Source organism: Thermobia domestica, chromosome 10 (genome assembly GCF_964235325.1).
Source record: "Thermobia domestica chromosome 10, izTheDome1.hap1.1, whole genome shotgun sequence".
Taxonomy (NCBI): Eukaryota; Metazoa; Arthropoda; class Insecta; order Zygentoma; family Lepismatidae; genus Thermobia; species Thermobia domestica.
The window spans coordinates 26559046-26585345 of record NC_137463.1 but is presented as its reverse complement, the minus strand read 5'-3'; the positions used below and the strand labels follow the sequence as shown (position 1 = coordinate 26585345).

General features: G+C 38.0%; 1 protein-coding gene across 1 annotated transcript in view; it reads right to left on the bottom strand.

Moving 5' to 3' along the window:
* Window positions 1–26095, bottom strand: part of LOC145662383 (uncharacterized) — a 302785-nt gene extending 276690 nt beyond the window's left edge. Inside the window, exons 1-3 of the mRNA XM_081727903.1 lie at window positions 25799–26095; window positions 10050–10592; window positions 7664–7780 (exon numbers count right to left, since the gene is read on the bottom strand). Of these exons, the coding sequence (XP_081584029.1) occupies window positions 7664–7780; window positions 10050–10520 (588 nt within the window). The 5' untranslated portion in view covers window positions 10521–10592; window positions 25799–26095. The remainder of the gene's footprint in view (window positions 1–7663; window positions 7781–10049; window positions 10593–25798) is intronic.
* Window positions 26096–26300: the final 205 nt, after the last annotated feature.

Below are 26300 nucleotides of genomic sequence, written 5' to 3'. Positions count from 1 at the left end.
TACATCTCAAACTCAGGGGAGGCAAATGCCCCTCCCTGCCCCCCCTAAATGATGCCCCTGGTGTGGAGTATTGTGCTGTATGGGTCAGAAACATGGACATTGCGCAAAAATGATGAAAAACGGCTGGAAGTTTTCGAAATGTGGGTATGAAGAAGAATGGATATAATTAGCTGGTTCAAGCGGAAAATGAATGAGAAGGCGTAAAAATGGTGTGGGAGAAAAGAACAATCTTAGATACCATTAAGAAGAGGAAGAGGAACTGGTTGGAACATTGGCTAAGAAGCAGCTGTATCATGAGAGATATGCTAGAGGGTATGGTGGCAGGAAAGAGGGAGGAGACTACAATTAATGGACGATATCAAAACAGAGAAATCGTACGTGAAAACGCAGAGGTTAGGGGAAGACCGCAGAGCATGGAAGCTTCTCAGTTGCAGCAAGTGACCTACCAATAATGACAAAATAACGATGATGATGATACCGATATTCATTAACAGAGGCACTACTTAAACAATGACTAGTTGTAGGAAAAATGAAATGAAGTAAAATTTCTAGATGATCAATTGTTCCCACTTCCCAAGATGAATTGTTCTTCGAAGATTCAAACAATGATTCGTAATCCGAAAAATCATTCAAAGAATGATTCATTCTTCGAAGAATTATTTGAACAAAGATCTACGAATAGTACATCTCGTACTATTCGAAGAATTATTCAAACAGTGATCCATTTCTCGAAGAAATAGTCGGACAGCAGTTCCTTATACTAAGAATCATTCAAATAATTTATTGCAGTAATTATTCAAATAAAGATATGTTATTTTTATTCAAACAATACTTAATTTTCCGAAGAATTATTCACGAAGGTTTATTAGAAGAATTATTCAAATACCACATTATTCGAAACATCATTCAAACAATGAATCTCTATTCGACAAGTAAATCAAATGAAGACGCGTTTTTCGAAGAATTATTCATTCTTCGAGGGATTATTTGAATAAAGATTCGTTATTCGAAGAACTATTCAAACAATGATTTGTAATTCAAAAAATTATCCAAAGTATGATTCGTTCTTCGAAGATTTATTCAAATAATGGTTCTTTCTCCGAAGAACATTTAAATATTTGTTTTGCAAACAGGTACTCAAATAATGATCCACTATTCAAATAATGGTTCTTTATGCAAAGAATTACTCAAATAATGATTAGTTATTCGAAGAATTATTCAAGTAATAGTTTGTTATTCGATGAATTATTCAAGTAACAGTTTGTTATTCGATGAATTATTCAAGTAACAGTTTGTTATTCGATGAATTATTCAAGTAACAGTTTGTTATTCGATGAATTATTCAAATAATAGTTCGTTATTCGAGAAATTATTCAAATAATAATTCGTTATTCGAGGAATTATTCAAGTAATAGTTCGTTATTTGACGAATTATTAGAGGAATTAGAGGAATTAGTATTAGAGGAATTATTCAAATAATAATTAGTTATTTGAAGAATTATTCAAATAATAATTCGTTGTTCGAGGAATTATTCAAATAATAGCTCGTTATTCGAAGAACTACTCAAATAATCCGTTATTCGAGGAATTATTCAAATAATAATTCGTTGTTTGAGGAATTATTCAAATAATAAAACGTTATTTGACGAATTATTCAAATAATAGTTTGTTATTCGACGAATCATTCAAATAATAGTACGTTATTCGAGGAATTACTATAAATAATAGCTCGTTATTAGAGGAATTATTAAAATAATTGAATGCTTTTTGAACAAATTATTGAATTGTTCTAATAAGTTACTCGAGCAATTAGTCACATATTTGATTGAACAAATATCCTTAAATATATTGTTCCGATATTTAAATGAAATATATTAGATTATGGAAATAAAAACAGTACGATCTCAACCGGAAGACTACTCAAAGACGGAATTTAACCAATGCATCTTATCATCACACAAACATCTTTTCCAAGCAGTCAAAACCTGAAATTTCCCAAAGAGTGTTTCAGGGTAGAAGCTGACTTTTATTATCGTTATTTATGATTATTTCTTGAAACAAAAATAAAAATAAAACATATGTCTTACCGCTGAAAGAAAAAAGGCAACCTAACAATACGACAGTCCTGGATATTCTTTTAATTTATAATTGCATTGTAACGTTTCAGGAAGACGCTCTTGACAATACAAAGTAATTAAATCTTTCCCATTGAAATTCATGCATCTGACACGTTAATTCCGAGCTTCAAGTACTGAACTTGCCTTTTATACACATTTGAAGGTTTAATTATACAGCATATCATGACTCTTTCTCTTTTCCTTTAGTAATAGGGAATAAGAAGAGTGAAAAAAAGCAATTATATATATCTCTAGTGCATATAAAAAACCAGAAAAGGGCGTGTCTACTTAATGGGAGAATGCAATATCTGTCGAATAACGGCTAAAAACACATTGGATGCGCGACCCATAACCGTAAGTAAACGGGCTTCCGACAATGTAAAAGAAAGTCTTCCCCTGTGCCTCAGGATTTACTCACGTTTAAAACATTTACGTGGGCGAACAACCAACATTGTGTAATGTTACAGTCACTTTTTTAAAAAATAATAATTATTATGATCAATAGGAAAAAAAAAACGAAGAAAAACTACCCCTAAAGGTAAGCAAACTAAAGTCCGTACGAAATAATACCAAACAAAATGGAATGAAATCTTTAAGTTTTACGTCCCACGGTTATGCCGGTTAGGCTAAAGGAGACGGTGAAGATGAGAAATGAATGAAATAGTGGAATGAAAGAAGTGGGAGGAAACGGGAGAACCCCGAGAAAATCCACGAGCACGATGTTTGTCCACCACAAAGTCCACACGGCGTGAGCTGGGATCGAACCAGGGACCCCAAGCACCGGAGGTGAACGCTCTACTACTGAGCCACCGCGCCCCCTAATACCAAACAAATCTGCTGCGAGGACCCGCGATGGCTCAGGGGTGGAGCGTTCCCCTGTGGTGCGTGGAGTCTCTGGTTCGATTCCAACTCGAGCCAAGTGAGCTTTGTGGTGCACAAAGACTATGTGTGTGGGATTTCTCGGGGTTCTCCTGTTTCCTCCCACTTTCTTCATTCCACCACTTCATTCGTTTCTCATCATCACAGTCTCCCTTAGGCTTGGTGCATAATCGTGAGACGTTAAACTAAATGTTTAACTTAATTTCATTTCAAATCTGCTACGAAGAAAATCAGGCAGTAAATCCGCATCTAACTGGCCGATTTACTTTACAAATTTCTAGTTGTAGCATCTGCTCAAGAGGGAACAAGTTTTTCTGAAAGGGGGTGCTGATTCCATCCAAATGAAATACGTAAGCATTTCTTAATCTGTGATTTGCGGACTACACGAGCTCCTCGAGGTCTGACCTAGAGTGAACATTAGTCCAAAAAGGACAGAAAAATGAAATTCAAATGAACTGTGTATCAACCATAAAAGTTGAGAATTTCGACCAGGTTGAGATTAATTTTAAATAACACAAGAAGATTATGCAAATTTCAATCCTTCCTTACTAACACACAAAAGAACGCCTGTGTATGTTATCAGGTTTTCACATAGAAAATATAGTTTAGACCCACCAAATTTTGTACACAAATATCTTTTCACCACAGATGTAACAGCGTAGGAAGCCAGTTTCCTTCCCAATTTTCGACTCGAGAAGGAGGGATTGAGGAGTCTTGCATTCTGGAGGTTCAAAAAAGTACAAATGATTATATATACAATTATTTATAAGGTACATTCAATAAATAACCGGAAAAGTTGTATTAAAACATACAGAACTTGCACAAAGTTTGTGCTACTTTGTTATTTTTTGGTGATATCCTAGAAATATTATCGGATGGATCTCGCACGCCTGCTTCGCGAACGGGATGCTGGGAATCTGTGAAAAAAGATGGTGGCAGTCTCATATAGCCTCGCTGCTGAATTGCAACGATAAACTCAAAATCAACTCAAGATGGTGGCATCCTTGCAGATTTGCACATTCTAATAAAAATTGTTCCCATTTAAAAAAAAAGAAAGAAAAAATGTTTGAGGAACGATGAAATATGAGTATGGTCGAACTTGTCACTTATGATCTCCAAGATCAAAGTTTCTAAAAAGTTGAGTCTGCGGGCTCGACCAAACGGTTATTTCAATTTACTGTTAGGCGTTAAAGTCATTTCTACCTATAGAATCTAAAATAACCGTATAAAATCATTCGTGAAGATAATACTAAAAAAAAAAAAAGTACTTGAAACTAAAATAGCTGTCGTGGTAAAAAGAGGAAAAAAAACTTCCACAATTATCATAAAATGTCGCCTGTTGATTGTTGCTTCTCCCTCAGAAAAAAAAGCACTAATAGTGTCCCGTGTATACTACGTGAGGGAGTTTGCTTTGTTTTGGTAAATTAAACTCCAAAACGAGCTAAAATTTTACCATGCCTAGGCTTAAAATGAAATCTTTCAGTTTAGCGTTCGATGTTTATGCCCTTTAGGCTAAGGGAGACGATGATTAAAGCAAGTGAATGATGATGGAAGAAATGGTGGAATGAGAAAGTGGGAGGAAACGGGAGTACCCCGAGAAAATTCTCGGATACTGTATTCCACCACAAACCTACTTGGCCGGGATCAAACCACGGACCCAGCGCACCAGAGGCAAGTGCTTTACCACTGAGCGATCGTGCCTCCCGTTTAGGCTTAAACAAAGGATTTTACCTCAAATTTAATTAAGTATATACTGTAAGATAAATGAAGACATTTAAATGTTTAGATTTGTACAGTAGAAATTCATTTACTTACATTTTAGTGTTATACCCCATGGACAGATTAGTATATTGTATCCTAAGCATTATACAAACCCGCTAATCTCACTAGTATTGCGGATAGTCTATCAGGCAAGAATGATAATTATTCCCATAGAAATGCATGGGGAACCAATATTTGATTGTTCATATCTTGGGATCAACTGGATGAATCATATCCATAATCAAACCCTGTTTCTATCTTTTTATCCTCTACATCCCGGCTGAAATTCATGGTAATACATCAAGTAGTTCTTCAGATTTTTTGTCTTTCAGGCGGACGAAGAGACAGGGTAAACATATGCAGAAGCCTTGTTAAATCAAACTCTTCGGTTCACTCTGTACTTCTCGAAGTAATGTTGGAATAATTTTTGGAGGATCTTCACAATTTTATCCTCCTATTTCAATTCATGCCATAGACTTATGAATGTAATGAAATCTAAGTTTTACGTCCTACGTTTATGCCGGTTAGGCTGAAGGAGATGGCGATGATGAGAGATGAATGAAATCGTGGAATGATGAAAGTGGGAGGAAACGGGAGAATCCCGGGAAAACCCACGAGCACGGTGTTTGTCCACCACAAAGTCCACATGACGTGAGCTGGATTCGAACCAGGAACCCCAAGCACCGGAAGTGAACGCTCTACCACTGAGCCACACAGAAAATGTAAGGTTAAACAAGCAAAACACAAATTCATGACTAATTTGTTTTAGTAGCAACATGATACCTCCACCTACAGGTAAAGTAACTTTATCCGTGAAAGCAACCTTCCCAAGATGCATTCCACAACGTCCCGAACACCAACATCGTTTTACTCATGTTTTGCAAATTAGCCACACCAAACAAGCAAAATCAATGCAGCGAAAAAGGAAGTATCAATATCCTTAGCCACTCATTGGTACTCATTAGGAGACAGAACTCTTAAACACGTATGATGCAATACTTGACGATGCTAGTAAGAGCAAAACAAACATCCCTAATCATCGGCACAAGTCTTACATACATAGTTAACGGTACCAATCAACTTTTATCAATTTAATGCTATTCACTTGAAGAACATCGCCCTTAGATAACCATCCTTGACATTTCAAGCGTTGTTAACATACAAGTCTAGCAACTTCTTCTTCACCTGTGCAGTTACAACAAAAGAAAGAAAAATGGAACTACGAGTCCTGTAAAAACATAACAAATGATTCTTTTTACAAAGTAAATTTTCGTACTCTTCTCAGAATTTTTTACCATCTTCCCGGACACAGAAGTTACTGTTCTTTCTTGGAATCATCAAGAAAGAAGATTCACACAGAATGAACGAAAAAAAAAAAAAAAAAAGCAGTCAACATTCCTATGCGTTGTCGTCCATGATTTACCAGGTTGTGTACGTGGAAAAACACAGATGAGGCCAAATCGTGATAGCTTTTTCCTTTCTTTTATATAACCAGTGCGAGCCAAGCAATTTTCAAACGCAAATCGTGTAATTCCCGACATCCTATCTCTACAAAGGGTGGGGCGAAGACGCTACAATATAACTCAACTGTTCATGGAAATGTTCCTTAATATTGTGTTCTCCGAGACTGTGGTTTTCGGCTTTGTAATCATTTATGGCCTGTCTTCTTTCTTTTTCTACGCCAACAGAAAACACTGACAGATGTAAAAACACGGCTATATTTCGATCATTTTCCTCTGACATAACTATAAATGAAATTTATGAGAATGTTAGGAACATAAAAGCGAAGTTTTCCTTGCAAAATGGTGGAAAACTTGCAAGTAATGCTATCAGTTTAGTGTGGGCTTCCAATATCTTTAGTGTTCCATCAATAGTATATCTGCAATGACAAAATACCCTAAAAACAACTGGTTTCCTGCAAATGTTCCATTTCGCACTGACACAGGAATTGCCAGCATTATTTTCACTTTATCTCAATCCCGTGATAACAAACTTGTTTTCTGTAGATTTTCACTTGGTGCTGACATAGGAATCGCCAGCATTAACTTCAATTTACCTCAATCCCGTGATAACAAACTTGTTTTCTCTAGATTTTCACTTGGTGCTGACATAGGAATCGCCAGCATTACCTTTAATTTACCTCAATCTCGTGATAACAAACTTGTTTTCTGAAATTTCTACTTTGTGCTGGAACAGAAAAGGCCAGCATTACCTTTAATTTATTTCAGTCTCATAATAAACTTCTCTTACGAAGCTTTCCGCCTTGTACTGATATGAATCGCCAGCACTACTTTAAAGCACTAACGTGTCAAATAAATAAATAGCGTATTATAATGGTCTGAGTGTTCACCTCATTCTTCCTTACAAGCAACACCGAAGGATCGTCAGACAGCGCGAAATTTAAGTAGAGTGAAGTTAGGAGAAAATGTGGATTAGGATTGAGATTTCTGGGCTTTTGGCATCTATGGCCATTTAGCCCGTTACGTATGTAGGATGATGTCCCTCGACGATCCCACTATCCGAGGAAAGGGAAGGAAGGAAGCAACATGGGACCTGTGTCTTAGGTACCAACTCGGCATTTGCCTGGTGTGAATGACGAAAACCAAGGAAAACCTCACTCTGGATAGCTGGCCTGAAAAAGCTTTCACACTTTTTCGACTGAATGTCCCCACTGGGAATCGAGCCCGGGATCCCTCGCACCTAGAGAAAATCTGATATATCCCACTTTGTACCCCCGAAGTAATGGGCAATCAATGAATGTACAGTGTAGTTTCTTACATAACGATATCTGTTGTATCAATAATGCAGTCACTCATGGCGTTTCTATTCAAGTTTAAATATAATCACAATCATCATTAAGACATGAAAATGTGATTGCACAAAATCAGCATATTCACATCACTTACCTTTCGGAGTTCCAGTATCTCGGCTTCACTTTCCTCTTCTCTAGTTTGCAAAGCCCTTTGAAGTCGTTGGACTTCCATTTCCAGGTTGGCTACTTTGCAATCCTGCAAAGCTTCAGCCTAAAATAAAAAAAAAGTAAATAAATAAATCAAATCCGGTAATGACAGTAAAAAGGATAACGTGAAAAGATTTTTTTTTTTTTTGCAGTAAGAAAAGCTACATATCCTTGTATCAAAGACAACCAACAACGCTTTACTGATGTACGGGTTGCATAGAAGCTAGGGAATCTCATGGATTTTAAGCTATATATTACGTTAAAATCGTCGTTACCCGTTAAGATGTTAACGGATTGACACCATCGGCCGAGGTAATCGCTCTATCTATTGCGAAAAAAATCGCTTTCGTTCGAATTATGTGGAGTAACGGACAGACGCTCGTATTAACATTAACATTTCGTAAATCTCACTGCGTGAACATATAGATAAAACGAGTTACAACGGTAAACGTACGTCACACAAATACCGGCACTGCCCCCCTTTTCTCAGGTTTGCTGTCTGTAGCCGTGCAGGTGAATATTACATTGTATTTCTTCTATATATGTTCAGTGATTCAAGAAAATTTCCCAATAACTGCAAATTCTTTCATGTAATAATAGACTTTTCACATATCTTGCTCCCCTTTCTACATCACTGATCAGTTTGCCTGACCCAAACCATTAAGATATTCTTATGAAGATATTGGTTAAGAGGGGCGGGGCGGGACTGGCAAACTTTGGCCCTGGTCCGCCATTAGAGTTGGTTCACCTTTAAATAGCCACTTGCGCCTTTATGGGTGGTGCAGTCAGTTTCTGGGTTAGGTTCCAATGAAATGAACCCGTAGTTACTGAGCAACTGATAGTCAACGTACTGCACACCTCGCCTGTTAAAGTTTTACTATTAAATAGGTTATGAAGAAAGGATGAGCACTCGATCTGCACATCTCATGGTTACAGTCAGTAAAAAATGTAAAAATCTCCGCGCGAAACAACAACAACAGATTAATTAAACAAATGTGGAGAAGCAACGAAAGATAAACCTTTCAACAGATATTCCATAAAATATAGAAATCTCAAAATATTAATAAGTTTCCTTTATCCTATAAGAAATAGACAAATCAATATTTTTTGTGTTTGAAATTAAAAAAAAAAAAAAGTCTTCTGAAATCTTTCCACAGTGACTGATCGCGGAATTACGCACTATTTACCACGGAAGCTTTAAAACATGAAATACACTCTTGCACAGAGCATTGTGTTCAACGGGTAAAAAAGGAACGTAATCCTGTGATGAAATCAATTTCTCGATAACAGTAAGTACTATTACAGTTAAAATAATTTGCAATTTACCAATTAACACGTTAGTTAATTTAAAAAAAGTAGCATTTACGTTTGTCTACAGCTCTTATGAGTAATCGAGTGGTCCGGGTTTGGAGCACCAATAGCCCAATATGAAATCAGCCTAGAGAGGGGCGCCTATGAAGTAGGAAAGAAGCAACATTAGGTATCGTCGTCGTTGTAGCAGAAGTCACTAACTTAAAACAAACAAACAAAAAACTAATGGAGTTAGGCATTTATTCCAGTATGAGTATGACATATAAGGTGAAATTGTGATGATAAGCCTGAATATTCTTAGCATCACAATGTTACCTACTACATCTATCCTAACAATCTTACACCGTCATGTATTTCATCTTTCATATCTCTTCGTACTGGAAGACGTGCCTATCTCCATTCGTATTTTCCTCGAGTTAGTGACTTATCCCAGCTCAACGACGGTGTAAGTAAGATCCCTTCCACTACTGCTCACGATTATGCTTTTAGTCAGAAGCATATTGGCCTCCATGTCTTATTTTTGGCATTCTAGATCCTACTCCGCCACCTCTTAACTCACGGATCTTTTAAACTATCTCATAATCCTAGGTTAACACACACACACACTCACAAACTGTGCTCCAGGGGGGCGCGGTGGCTCAGTGGTAGAGCGTTCACCTCCGGTGCTTGTGGTCTCTGGTTCGATCCCACCTCGCGCCGTGTGGACTTTGTGGTGGACAAACACCGTGCTCGTGGGTTTTCTCGGGGTTCTCTGGTTTCCTCCCATTTCATTAATTCCTCATAATCACCGCCTCCTTTAGCCTAACCGGCATAACCGTGGGACGTAAAACTTAAAGATTCCATTTCATTTTTATCAAAACTGTGCTCCAAAGAGAATCGGAGCGGGACCATGCTCCCTAAAGCCAAAAGAGCAATAACAATACAATAATAATAATAATAATAATAATAATAATAATAATAATAATAATAATAATAATAATAATAATAATAATAATAATAATAATAATAATAATGTACCTTACCTCTTTCGACTTCCAGTATTTAATAGCGTCATTATCTTCTTTGCTGGACTTGTGAATATCATTAATATTTCCATCAATACGCCCATCCACATTTTCTATCAGAGAACCACTGGGGGAATCCCCTCGAAACGAATGAAAAGAGTTTTCACTTGATGGTCTATCCCGATCTGCTCTTTGCCGTCCCTGTCGCCATAGACAACCCGCGTCACTAGTTGTCTTATCAGAATCACTGCAAGCACCGGTTCCGTGGTGGTCTTGTTCACAGGGCGACACTGTTATCAAGGAACTTTTGCCTTCCGATGCACCCGAATCATATTCACTTTCTTCATTGATCACTGGGTCCAAATAAATGTAATCCAATGACTTGCTCTGCCTGGCGTAACTGACAACGGCTCTTGCGAAGGAACTTTTGAAGTAACGGTTCGCCGAAATTTCACTCGAGAAATCAAAATCGGCCACAAAATCTCCCATTATGCAGTGATAACCTTCCTCCGTCTTCTCCTTAATATAATCTAACAGTCTTCATGTTGTTTCAGGATGAATCTGCAAGACAGGAAAATAATAACGTTATTAGTAAACATAGTAACCTGTGTCGATCAGGAATATTAAGGAAGAATATGACAGAGGGACTACCAGAGATTCAAGTTTTGGAGTCTACAGCAGTTATTTCACTAGATTCACTTTGAAATCATTAACGTTAAATCATACTGAAATGTTAAACCGATCATTAGCGTTACATAAAGTGTTAAATGGTATATCTATTGTAAAACGTTGGAACTGTTAATTCTTAAATAATGCAATTTTAACTAGTAAAACTATGATTCACATCTATTGTGAAATATTGGTTAAACCTATGATATATATATATATATATATATATATATATATATATATATATATATATATATATATATATATATATATATGAGGGGGAACCAAAAATAACCGGAATTTTCTGATAAAAAGCATGGACGATCTGGTTTTGAGGAACGAACTTTTAGTGAACGATCTCTTTGATGTTAAAAAAAAATCAGCATGGTCTTCAAACTTGATTTAACCTGGTTTTTTTTTGGGGGGGGGGGCGAGGCAAGCCAGGTGACTTCCATTGACTTGACTGTTGTTTACTTTCGGGATCGTACCCTTAACACCATGACTCGTTGCATGTGATGATTTTGTTGAAAAACTGTAGATCGTCTGTGACTGTGTAAGTCATTGCACGACAGGCTTCCACGTGATGATTCCTTTGCTCTTAGGTGAGAAGTCTGGGCACAAACTTAGCAGCCACTCGTCGAATTCCCAAATCGTCGTGCAAAATGCGCTAAATGGCGCTCTAGGATAACCCAGATGTCTTCTAGTTGGTTGATTGTTTTGCGTCTATCTACCCTGGTGAGATTATGGATTTTGGCGATATTGTCCTCAGTTTGCGCACTTGGAGGACAGGAACGAGGCCGACCTTCAATAGTCATTTCCCCCTTTAAACCAACCAAACCATTCGGACACTTGCGTTTTACTGAGAGCATGTTCTTTGTACGTTGTTTGGATCATCACAACAGTTTCTTCTGCGTTATTGCCGAATAAAAAACAAAACTATACACCAGCACGTTATTCGTGACATGCTACTATATCTTCGCGTCACGATGGCACTACAGACATACACACAGAACTGCCAGAGAAATTATACGCGTCGTTTTCGGTTGAGGACACTTGGCATTGGCATACTGACTCAGGACATGCCATCCCACAGCGCCCTAACAGCGTAACCTCGTACTACAAGTACACGATGCGCGGAGAACTATACGATTCCAGCTATTTTTGGGCCCCCATCGTACATACGCCTTCGGCTAGCTGAGGACTTCGTCCCCAGAAGCCTGCACTTGCTTGGCCCACGGTCTCGCATTTTTCATATCCCTAACATACAGTGTATCTTATCTTAAAGGATTTCGAAATATGACCATATCATAACAATTATAACTCCCAACTTCTTTTTTCATCCCTTCTGACGGAAACATCAACAAATGTTAAAACACATCTTTAATTAGCATGTCTCTACTCTTACGGGATTTCGAGACATAACCATCTTAATCTAACAGTTACAAGCCTTCTAAGAAAAACATCCGAAAACGCTAAAACAAGTTTTCTTTTTTAAAAATTATTTTAAATTAAAATCCTAAATACCAAACTTCATGTCCCTAACTTTAACGGATTTCCAGATATAGACATCTTACTTTCACAATTGCAACCTGCTCTTTCCCCCCCCCCCTATTGTCCTTTTTCTTATTTTCTAGAGTACAATGCTCTATACTATGAGAGAGGCGACTGAGACTGCCAATGGAAACCATATTATATGTTTGTCAGTCTGTTCCACAGCGTTGACGATAATATATTGCTGAAAGTGGAGGACATTTTAAACACATTTCACATTAGCACACCATCAGTAATATCTTAAACATCTTTGTCACTTAAAAAAAAAAAAAAAAAAAAAAAAGTTAATTTTGGTCGAGTTATATAAGTTTAAACAGTGTAAACTGCTTTGTGGGACATCGTATATATATTGCAGATATGGTACAACGGAACTACAAACTTCGTACAGAATAACCCACAGAATTATTGCTCTCCTTTGTCAGTAAACTTACTTCTCAAATGCTGCAATAAATATTCAACAACGTTAAAGTTGCCTAAGATGCTTGCTATTGCCCACTGTGATAAAACGCTACTTCTGCCCGGAACACGTTAACTGAAGAAGGAATAAAAGATTTTCATGAAAATACACATAAAGTTATAGTTAAGATTAATCTCCAACCATTGTAACGTATAATGAAGTTATTATTAAAATGCCTGTGGCACTACCAAAAAAAGAAATCATTCATTCTTAGCTCGCAGTTTCAAGGCATTGTATGAGACACGATGAAGCCTGTAAATCACGAGAACCAACATGTGTGGCCTACTCGCTTCAGCTCCCTAAATTAACTGAAATAACATATTACTGATCACGAATTGACTGAGATCCGAACCGTTGGCACTTTCCTGTCAAATCAGATTGAAAAATGTTCATTTTTGGAACTAAACGGCGTGGCAAACATCTTGGCATTTGAAGGCGGTGCTCCAAGTTCCCTTTAAATGCTGCTAGCAAATGAGAGGCCAGCCGTATTGCCATGTTTATTTTGTACACATCCACGTCTATCACCTGATCGCGCTGTAGTTTGTCTGCTTAGTCATAGCCACACCTCTTCACCACTTGGCAATGTCGCCCCAGAGCTTGCTTGCGTTTTATTCGTTTAGCTGAAATGCCAAGATTTTTGTCACAGGCCTTAAGTATGAATATATCTTGGCCACTCAATATTTTCTAGGAAAAAGGACAACAATTGTTGCTTTCTATTACAAACCGGGCTGAACTTGTATCTTAATACTAATAATATGCATGCAATTCAAATTCATCCCTTCGTTGTCCACACATATCTAATCAATAATAATACGCATATCTAATGATTGTTAGAATTTAAATGCATTGGTAGAAGTGGTCCTTGCGTGGTAAGATGAATTCCCAGTTCAATAACGGATATTGTAATGTTGTGGTGAACAACACTCATTATTAATGCCAGTAATTTTTAAAAATGCAATGCGCATATGAAAACATATATTCTGAAGGTTCTGAAAACATATTCTGCATATTCTAAGGATATTCGCATACGTGAATGTATGTGAAGTTACAAATTATTTTAACGTCGTCACAACTCGAACTCGACTCACTGATTGCACGTGTTAATATTCTGTGTTTTATACATTAATCGAGCGAGCGTAGGCCAGTAGTTAGGGTTTCTGCCTCAAATGGAGAGGTCCGAGACCCGAGCTGGTTAACTGTTAATTCTGATTGAGGTTTTTCTTTCTATTCAACCACGGAAATGCCGGAATGTTACCTTTAAATAAAGACCCTGGTCGACTTCCTTCCTCACTTTCGTTACTGATTCTTTCATTTTGAGTTCAACAGAGAGGTTAAGGAAGATTCTTAACACTGAGATGAACGATAATTATGTAATGAAGAAAATGGAAGAACGGTTAAACCGAAACACACGGTGTTTGTTCACAACAAAGCCCAATGGTACAATGAGGAAAGTGGGAGGAAACAAGAAAAACCGAGCAAACCGTGTTTGTTCACCTACAAAGCCCCCTCTGCGGGAATTGGGATTGAACCACGGACCTCACGCATCAGAGGTAAGCGCTCTACCACTGCGCCATCGCAATATACCATCAATATACACTAACTGATAGATTCCATTGTGCTGGACAAAATGAGATACTTGAGGGTAAATTTTCATAACAGTCCCAAAAAATAAAAAATTTACGGTGATAAAAAGTCGTTTTGATTGCCACTATATATGTGGCCCCTGTACAGCGGTGCAAATCTGTCTTCAACATTGGGGGGGACAAGTAAGACCATTTCCTTTTTATTTTTCCTCTCTCTCTCTCTCTCTCTCTCTCTCTCTTTATATTATTTTAATTTAATTTAATTTTTTTTCTTTTGTTAAGCGATGCTCAAAATATCTGTGAAATTGGAGAACAATCCTGTGGAGGATCAGGGAGCACAGTTGTCTTCAACATTGGGAGGCGGGCAGATTTGAGGTTTATAGACTGAAATAGTGTGACGTCACATCCTTCTCATTACCATGGTGATCGCCATTTTATTTTCTAAACAACAAGTAGCCTAAATACCTAAAGAACCTATGTGCAAAACGAAATGAAATCTTTAAGTTTAACGTCCCACGGTTATGCCGGTTAGGCTAAAGGAGACGGTGATAATGAGAAATGAGTGAAATGGTGGAATGAAGAAAGTGGGAGGAAACGGGAGAACCCCGAGAAAACCCACGAGCACGGTGTTTGTCCACCACAAAGTCCACACGGCGCGAGCTGGGATCGAACCAGGGACCCCAGGCACCGGAGGTGAACGCTCTACCACTGAGCCACCGCGCCCCCCTCTATGTGCAAAACGAAAACGGTAATGAAATATTTCGGAACTGCAATCATTAGAATGGAACAAATACTTATGTTTCTTTTTAAATATTTCTAATGATTGAAACTGAAAAAAAGGTTAGAAAAAGTAATTAGAAAAGAAATATGTTAAATAATGTTACGTGCATGACAAGCATTGAAACTGAAATCAGCGAGTTCACATGTCTGGTGAAATTTTCCCTCTGATATCGTATATTTTGAGAGCTTCTTTATTTTTCAGGTTAAATTAAACCTTAAAGTGTACTCAACCTATTCATAATAAAATATTAACTTTAAATAATTCCGGAAAATTTTTCATTCAATAATTTGAGTATGATATACTATTGCAAATTTGAAGAGGATTATTGTTTAACAGTTGTTTAAAATATATACTGAACCATTCATAATTGGATGTGTAATTATTGTACGTTTTCTAAATGCTTAAAAAAAAAAGTTGATAGAGAATATAAGAAAAGATGTTACCTATATCCACTGATGGTCTGGATTGAATATTTCTAAAGGCTAGCCTTTTCTTTCTTTTGAAATGTATACTTAGAAATAATATTGTGCACTCCCATTATAAAGAGTAGACATTAGAGGTGTAAATCCCCAAAAAAATTAACATTATTCTAAAAGACTTTTTTTTTCTTTTTCAAAAAATCATATATTTTTACACCTTTCTCTGTGCCGACAGTTTGTCAATCTACACGTTAGGGAGTTTATATTGCGTATAATTGCTTTCTATGGTGGATTACATGATAATCGTGCTTACATTAACTATTCGATTTCTACCGTATTGCTTAGGGATGTGGAACTTTTAGAAATAAGCTCTTTAGTTCCATTAGCTTCACACGTTTGTATAGAAAAAAACATGGCGATCACCATGGTAACGGGAAGGAAATGACATCACTATTCCAGTCTATTCTGGGGGACATCAATTTCATCTCACTTTCTTTTGTGGCAATCGGACACAAATCACATTTTAAAAAAAATCAAATCGAATTATTGCGGGACGGTCTCCACAGTTCCAAGATTGGATGGGACATGTCCCACTCATCATCCCGAGATTTGCGCCAGTGCCTGTGTAGCACAGTCGCTAACACACTCGCCTTTAGTACGAGCGGTCCCAGATTCAATTTCTTGTGGGAGCACACGGTCGTAAAAGTGTAAAAGCTTTTGCAGGCCAGCCACACTTTTCACACCAGGCAAATGCTGAGCTGGTACCTAACATACAAGTCCCATGCCGCTCCCTTTCTTCCTTCCTTTTCCTCGGATAGTGTAATCGCCAAGGGACATCCCTCATACGTGACGGACTAACATAGTCATAGATGTCGAAAGCCCAGAAACCTAATCCCCATAATCCTCTGCCACTGATAAAAGTTGTGTCACGGTATGAACCGACCTCCAACCATTTAGCAGTATCGTCTAAAGCAGAAGACAGCGTGTCTGTCATTGGCTGCTAATGACTTTATGTTTTTGAAAGCACTAGGCTGTTGTCAATTCGCGCCAAATAGGACAAAGCTGTACAGCTGATTGGGGAAGCTCAGGAAGGGTACGCTAAATGCAACACCGCAGTAACTCCAAGTGCTTTCAAGGTCAGTGAGGGTAAACAGGTGGGTGGGAGCAGATCAGGAATAATAGTGACAGTATTATCGTAACAGACAGTTTTCTTTCTGCTGGAATAGATAGCTTATTTAATTATGTATTGTATATGTACAAGAATAAACCTTTAACTAATATATTATATCTACCAACGATAATACAGTCCTAGCACTGACGCATTGCTATTAAAATCAACATTTAAACGCAGTGACGTTTCGTGACATAATTTTTCGGTAGTTCACAGGGTAGATTTTGTTTAAGTGTCACCTTACTGGAAACAAAGAAACAGCAACTGTCAACACTGTACGTTCAAATCTTACTTTGAACTTGAACGTTGGGAGACTGCAGTTCCTCCGCTCGCTGCCTCCGCCTTCCTTCTGCACAACACAGAGTAGCCCATCACGCCCGCAGCTGTTGTGAACACGGTGTAACGATGGAAAACGAAATCTTCGAGTTTAACGTCTTACGAATATGCCTATTAGGCTAAGGAAGACGATGATTAAAGCAAGTGAACGATTATGGAAGAATTGGTGGAATGAGAAAGTGAGAGGAAACGGCAAAAATGATGGCATGCATATACGCAAATGTACAAGCAAGCAATCTATTTAAAATTTAAACAAAACTTCTGATAACTGTAATGTTACAGGAAATAAAATAAAAGAAAGAAACGACACTATAAGATAATACTCTAAATATCATTAAATATCTTAAGGAACAATAAATAATGCACAATATTTGGTGGTTCACGTGCTCTTGTGAACTACTTAAGGCGGCGCCACTGTTTTAACGTTGACACATCATGAAACATTAATCCACAACCTGGGGAGGATAAAATTGTGAAAACTAAAGAAGGAAACCGGAATTATTCAAAACATCTCCATCTGGATCCGAACCCAGCACCAAAAGCACACAGAGTTTACACAATCGCAAGATCAAAGAGATTTTGAATTCATATTAAAATATTTAACTAGGTCGCGCCGAAATCAAGAAATCACAAACTTCTGCATATCTAAAGACGGAGGAGGCGTTTTCTGTCAAAAACGGAGGAGTGCATGTTTACATTTGCTTTTTGAAATTTATAGCAGAAATAGCACTCCCGAGGAGCAAGCGAGAGCTTCCTCTCCCTTGGAACAAGAACTCAAATCACCTTGAAAAGCCTGTAAGTGACATTGCAAGCAAGACACACAATTTGTTTTCTTCGCCTCGAGCAAGCTTAAACTCCCTTGTGAAAAACAAAAAAGCTCCCCCAACAGAGCACAAAGCCAGAAACGGGGGGGGGGGGGGGAAAGATTGGAATATGTAAAGACAAGCAAGGTCAATGTTTGCATCCTGCTGCTCTCGGGGAGTTCTTTATTCTTTTCTCTTGAATCTACATACGCTGTTGCTCGTGAAGAATTCAGGAACAAGAAAAGCCTACAACCCTTGATCTTCACAAAGAATAAGTAAAGGGGAGTCGTCAAACAGCATCAACCGTAGTTCTATTAGATTCATAAAAAGACAACCTGCCCCTGCTATGTCCCAGCACTCCGCCCGAAAGCGCAACTCTTAGCTGACTTATCAAACTGTCAAAATTATTTGAAATTTAACGCCATTGAAGACCCTGCCTATCGTCTATTCGGTAACCAAAACTACAGAGTTTCTAGTCTCCAAAAAGAGAAGCAAAATTACTTTTTCTCCCTTTTCAAATGAATTAGGCCTATGCATCATGCGGATCTTAAAATCACCACTCCTAGCCGCGAAAACTGTACCTTGAACATGCGTGCTAAAAGTGGTAGTTTCAGCTTCATCCTCCTCGCTGGTCTGACTATAGCACGTGTGCCTTTGGTGCACATAGTATCGGGTTAGATTTACGGCGGGACATCAATGTGGTTTGAAATTCCACCTCAAACTGAAGGTTCACCGTTCACATCTCATATAGGGTCGGTATTGAAGAAGCACACTAAACTCCAATAAACAAACAAGTAATGGGGGTGTCAAAAGACCTCCCCTTACCCCCGGGAATAGTAAACAAGAGAAAGGGGGGCGGCTGAAAAGCGAAAATACTGTTAACTTACATTGACTTAGGATTTAGATTTCTGGGCTTTCGATATCTAAGGCTATTTAGCCCTTCACGTTTTGAGGGATGACGTCCCTCGGTGAGCACACAATCCGGGGAAAGAATGGGGGAAGGAAGCGGCCTGGGACCTATAAGTTAGGTACAATCCCAGCATTTGCCTGGCGTGAATGAGGAAAACCTCATTCAGGGTGGCTGACCTTAAAAAGCGTTTTTACACTTTTTCGACCGAGTGCCCTCACCAGGAATCGAACCCGGGACCGCTCGCTCCAAAGGCAATAGCGTTATTAATTTACATTGAGAATGAACAGATGTATGGGGGAAGAAATTCCGCTGCACCAGGAGGAATTATCTTCCGGGGCAATCCTTGAAATGCTACACGCTAACCAACAGGATTCACGGGAACATGTAACATACTTAGGAGAAATTTAAAAAAAAAAAAAAAAAATCATAACTATTCACACGAGAGAAGACTGAACAGTCTTATACAAAAATCCATTATCCAATTTATCTCCACATATGAAAGAAGACAATTGCATTGGGCACATCCTGCGAAGAAATATTCTTCTTCATACAGCCATAGAAGGAAAGCGAGGAATAGAAAGAAGACAACTGATCGATGATTTGAAACATAGAAGACAATACAGTAGAGCGTCGATTATCCGAAGTAATTGGGGGACATGGATGTTCGGAAAACTGGTTTGTTCGGATAATCGAACTGTACTGTACTGTACTGTACTGTACTGTACTGCACTGTACTGGACTGTACTTCTACAGCCAGTGCCAAACCGACAGAAGTGTGCTGATTGTTGAAACTAGGGATGGGCAAAACCGGTTTTTATAAAAACCGAAAACCGGTTTCTCCAAAACCGGTTCGGTTTTTTCACCGAAACCGGTTTCGGTTTTCTCCAAACTTCTCGAAAACACATAAAACTATTTCTGTGGAAATGGATTCGGTTTCCGGAGAACAACGAAACAACATTCTAGTCAGAAATAGAACAAATTTTGGAAAAAAAAACGGAATCGGTTTTGAAGAAAACCGAAACCGGTTTCGGTGAAAAACCGAACTGGTTTGTAGAAAACCGAAACTGGTTTGTAGAATTTTTTTAGAAACCGGTTTCGGTTCTTTTGAAAACCGAAAAACCGGTTTTTGTGCCCACCACTAGTTGAAACACAGCGACTGGCGGCTTGGCCGGTCAGCAGCGCCTTATGAAGGCCCCATTAGAAGCAATGTTCCGCCAGCGGTGGCTCAGTGCGGCGACTACTGTGGGAAACTTGGTTTGGGAGTGAGGGGCATGATGGACGGTAGGGTGGGAGAGTAACAGGTGCGAGCGAGTACACAGTTCGGTTAAGCGGTCGTTCGATTGACCGACGTTCGGATAATCGGTGCTCTACTGTATTGGGAGTTAAAAGAGGAAGCTGAAGATCGAGAAACGTGGAAAAAAATATTTCCAGGCTCAAATCTAAAATTAATATTATTAATAATAATAATAATAATAATAATACGAAAGAAAAAAGTCCTGACAATGATCGACGCCTCTTGAAATTTGAACATTACACAGACTTTGTAATGTTAGGTACCATTACGGAAGGATTTTTTTTTTTTAATTCGACGTGAAAGGAGAGACGAGGGTTCAAAACAGTTTATAATAAGATGTTCATATCTCGGAATCCCTTATGTTGCAAGGCATGAATTTTGGTATCTAGACTTTTCATGTAAAACAAATACAGGTTTCAGATTTCTTCCTTACAAAGGAAGAAAAATGTAGGGGGGAAGAAAGGGTGGAGGTTGCAATTATTGCAATAAGACGTTCACCTCTCTCTGAATCCTCTAGCCCGGGTTCACATCTATCCGGTATTCGTCCGTCTGATTAAAAGTCGGACGAGATATATCAAATCGTCTTTTAAAATGTGAAACCTCGTATGTCTAATTTGTTAATTTCTCACCAAACGAAAAAAAAAAAGAAGAAAACCTTTACTACACCCATTCGCAATATCAATATCTCATACCTTCTAAAAAGTGCGTTATCCTTTTAAAAGAAATGCTATCACAGGTGCTCTCATCACAACACAAATGGCTACAACATATTGAACTCACGGACATACGAGGTATCACCAGGGGCGGATCCAGGGGAGGGGCCATTGCCCCCCAGAAGAGGAAACTTTCTTATTTTATATATATATATATATATATATATATATATATATATATATATATATATATATATATATATATATATATAACCCATCCCAAAGTTTGGAGCCCTTAAAACTAGCATTATGACAACCCACCGCCCCCCCCCCAGAAGTCGGTCCTGGATTCGCCCCTGGGCATCACCGAAAGTTTCGAACAATCGATACGCAAGAAAACACTATAATCGATTGTTTCTCTCAGCAATTGATGTCTTGTGACGTACGAGGGATTGGTTCAACGTGGGTTATATTTCTTTTCATCGGGCTTATGCCAAAAACTCAAAATCGGAAAAGTTGGATATACAAGGTGTCATATTTTTAAATGACGAAATTTAGAGTTTGGACTTTCCACAATTGAGCACGCGTTTCAGATGTTTGATACACTGTAGAATGGAAGAAAACTGGGTGTTGGTGCATGGGCGTCTCTGGCGGGGGGGGGACGAGGGGTACGCTTCCCTCATAATATTTTCAAGTACAAAATATAAAATATTTTATTCTAATTTAATTTATTTACAAACCACAGAATAACATAAATAATAATAATTATATTTATTTTAAATATAATATTCAGGCTACGGAACCATTATAACAGAGTTCTTGATATAATGTAGGGAGTTTGTGAAGGTATGGTAACAAATGGAATCAGAGATAATAAGTTGGGCCGGGTAGTACCATTTAAATCACTGTTTTTTTTTTATGTCCCCCCAAATTTCATATGCCAGAGAAGCCAGTGTGTTGATGGATTACCAAGATGTCCAAATGAGTTGTTCGAACTTCGTGCAAGACTTCGAATTTAGACGAATCTGAAAAGTGCAGAACGAAGAGCGTAAAACACTGCTCGCAGCAACCCGATAAATGTTGCTAGTTTATGTATAAAAGACTAGTCTCCGAGTGAAAGAGCTTGCCGACGAAATTCGACATTTTCGACACGGTTCATGAACCGATTTAAACCCTCCATAGCCCGCGTAGTCAATTGCAGCATCAAGGCACGCGCGCAGAGTCTCACTCCGCAATATTTATTTATAGACCTATATCTTATTTTAATGTGTATTTTGTTTTCAAGCGATATTAAATTGTATTAATATTTTCTTTGCGATGTTTTTGACAATCGCCCACGTATATTTTACAACACAAACTCTTTTTAACAGCTCTAAGAAAACTAAAATGTCTCTATCCGCGGAATATGGATCCGCGGCGCGTGCTACGGCGGGTTAAATATGATTACTGCATTTACTCTACTGTATCTTAGCCAATTTTAAATATATGTCAATATGTTCCTAACATTGCAAAAATCTCGAGATTGATAATAAATTATGTCAGTCTGTTTTCTTCTTATTATTATTATTTTTTTTTTTTTTTAACTTTGAGAATAAGTCATGCTGTCGCTAAGGTAACGCTAACAAATAAGGTCCAAATGGAAAATGAATTAAAAGAAGAAAACAACATTGGTTTGCGGGATGATCAGACAGAGGGAATACACATCACAATGACCAACATTGGGAATCAACCCCGGAAATTCTTGAATACGAAACGCAAACTCGAACCACTCACCCACACCTCGCTTGCATTGGCGTGACTTACGATATTTTGGTGGGAAGAGTATGGTCTCTCACTCCTGGTCCTACTAAAGTATCAGCCTGTGGTATCCCAGGGGGAACAACAGCGATACACGGGGGTCTCGCCCCTTCTTGTTACGCCTATGTTCACTTGTTGAACCCCAAACTCATTGCAAACAGTTACGAAAGTCAGAAAGAATTCCCGAAAATGTCAGCCTTATCTAGCAATTCAGAAAGTAGTGAAAGCTACGCTCCCCTATCATCGAAAATTGATGCTAACACAAAGAACCCAAATGTGGCAAAAAAAACCAAAAGATGCAAACGAGAGAAAGAAAGAGAATAGCTACACCATGAATTTAGTGCGTAATTACCGAAGCGTGTCGGTAATTCTATTTTTCTTTTCAAATCTGTATTGTTGAGTTCGTTTTTGCGCACCGACGTTATAGTAAGCAACAATGACAACTATGCTGGATTTGCATACCGTATGTATTGTTGTTACGGAAAACGCTCGCATAAACCAGTTAAATAAAGCAGCCCGCACTAATAAATCCGAAATAATACTCGCACACACACTTTTACACTATTTTTAACAATAAGTAAGCTGCCTATGTTCAAAATATTGTGGTTATGCTATTTGTTCATTATTTAAAAAATGGTTGGAGCGTTTTTACAAGAGATTTTTAATGACTAATGTAATTAATTACTTGGCTATACTTCAAGATTGGACGTTGACATTGTAGACCTCACGTATTGTTTTACACACTGCATAACAGAAAAATTACAACTGAAACTATATTTAATGTTTCAAAGATTTTCCAATACAATAAAAGGCAAAGCTCACTATAAACATCCAAAAATTGTCGCTCAAAAAACTGGGGAGACAGACCCCGGGCTGTTTGTTAGGTATCACCCCGGCATTTGAATGGTGGGAATAAGGAAATCCAGGTAAACCCTATTCAGGATGGCTAGCCTGAAAGAGCTTTTTACACTTTTTCGGCCGAGTGCCCCTACCGGGAGTCGAACTTGGGACCGCTAGAGACACGCTACGCGGGTCCACAATAAAAATAATACTTTTCATGTCTTCTTTGGTCCATAGTACGAGCAACGGCACCAATTTCTGCATGACTCGAGAAGCCTCGTTCGATATGTGTTGCGTTGTCAGATATCCAAGTAAAGATACCTAGAACCTGGCTCCCAAGCATAGGCCCTATCTATTGGGTGGAACAGGCCCTCTCGGTCTCCCCATGACCGGTACCTATGAGCGGTGGTGATTAGCGTCCCTTTCAGCATTGAGGCTAATACCGGGCGTGAATCTACAGCTTAACGGGGACATGAACAAGGGTGCCGATCCTGGGGGTCGAAGGGGCCCGGGCCCCCAAAGCATATGTGGGCCCCTCTATTGTATTTGTGAATATACAATATTTGGCATAATTTGAGTGCAATTTGTCTTAAAATCTTCATATATATACCTTCTGCATCTGAATGACCCCCCCCTCAAATTTACAGAGAAATCGGCGCCATTGGACACAAACTAGACAAGCTCGCACACCGAAAGCGGAATCAATGGTAGGGCGCTCAGTTCTGGTGTGAAGATTCCTCGTTCGATCCCACAATTTATGAGCTTCTAGTACAAATCCGTATCTGTAAATTTTCTTCCATATTCTCATTCCACCAATTTTTCCATAATTATACACATTCATTACATATCTATATCCTTCAACCTACAGATCACAATAATGCGAAGGACCCAAGTTAAATCCAAGATTGCAAACTTTGTGATGATTTTTTTTTTAACTGTAATTATGAAATAAAACAATTCCACTCATTCCTAGCCTTCCCCCAAGACGCGAGACGTGATGATACGCATATCAAGGCAGATTATCCCTGGGTGGCACAAAAGTAGATATATGCCTCTGCACTGATCAAGTATAATATTCTAGCGTATGGATTTATTTGTTTCGACTGTTCCGGGCTTAAGTTATAAGTTAAAAAAAAGTTAAGAACAAATATATAAGAAACTAGGTTCACCTGTTTGATAACAATAAGAAATGTATAAAATATGGGACGGGACTGTATACCTACTTTTGGGCCACCCTGTATTCTATGTCCACGGTTCCCAATCTTTTTGACTGACAATAGACTTTAGTGAATGCTTTCGACTTCGCGACACAATTGATCTTTTAAATTAAAACACTGTTGACCTGCAAAGCTTCCATAAAGCATAGACTGTGTGTAGTATCACAGAGAAAATAACATACTATTTTCTTAAGTTATTTCTCTGTGATAGTATTGAGCATCGTTGCTGTGGTTAGAGGCGTTGACTCGTACAGCTTATCTCAAGATTAATTGTAACTAATTACTGAATAGCATAATGACAAACTAAAAATTCTGACACCGGATGGGAACCATCTACGCTGAAACCTACAACTCTGCAGGTTTTCTGCAATGTGGACTGAAAATAATGTGGTGGACGGTTATCAGGGGAGGATCCAGGATGGACTTCTTGGGGGGGGGGGTTGTAATACTGCTACTTAGAGCTACTTTTAAGAGCTCCAAACTCTGGGATGGGTTTTACCTATATATATAAGAAAGTTTCCTCTTCTGGGGGGGATTGCCCCGATCGCCTCCCTGACGGTTGTGAATAATTAATCAGAACTTATTAGAAATAATTAGGATTATTTTAATAAATAAATACGTTAAAACGAAAGCAAACCTATTCAAAACAATTATTAGTTAAGTATTGTTATGAGGAATGGAAAATGTATTCAAAATTTATTAGGCCTACAAATGAAATGCTTTTTTAAAAAAACTTGTGTTTTACTCCATAAAAAAGGCACGGTAACCTTATTTATTGGAAGGCCATGGGTTCGATTTCCTCTGATAAAAAATAATTTGTTCAAACTACAGTATATCTCCAATTACCTGAATTAGTCATCCAGATCGTCAAATATCCGGATGGATATCAGGAAATAATAATAATAATAATAATAAAGATACATTAAAAAACATTAAAATTTGAACACATATAAGTCCCTAAAAATACCCGTTCATTGATGTTCCTATTTAAACCATTAAAATTTATATTTGATTGTAATTTTTTTGTATTTTTAAAATTGTTTGTAGCAAAGTGTAGTTATTCCCAACATACTTTAGGCATACTTTTTTATGAAGTAAAAGCTGTTTTCGATATTATTTTAATTTTGTATAAATTCCCCAATTATCTGAATTACATCCAAAACTTAATAATCCGGACAATTGTAGTATCACTGCATATTAATTTCAATACGTCCAATCTTACGAAGCTGTACAGGTTATTTCGACAAAAAGACATATCCATAAGATAAACAAAAGTTTTAACTTACCAGGATTTTAATTACCATCCACGGTAAAAGTTATTACCAAAACGCGCTGGTTTTAGAACCATAAAGTTAACTAAAATAACACCAAGTTTCACTATGAGTATACGGTAACCGCACTATTTGAGTACACAAAACACCACAACCTGTTCGTATAACTTTTGTAAATACACTTGATATGTCACTTAAAACAACACTTTATAAACACTCCACGTGAAATCTTACGCGCGCACCCTTCGCTCGATTGAATCCAACTTGAAGTACGAAGCTACACGGAACAACCGCAAACACCAGCAAATCACATTATAGCAGACGCTACATCAACACACTTGATTTCCAACATGTGCTGCCACCTTGTGGCAATAGCAAATATTACCACAGGTTTTTCAGTGCTGCAAACTAGTAAGTAAATCTTATATAATTGGTTACTTTTTTACACATCCTTCTGCAGGTTTATCATTTTTGTTTTTAAATAAACTATAAAGTAAAAAAAATCAAAGAGGAATAG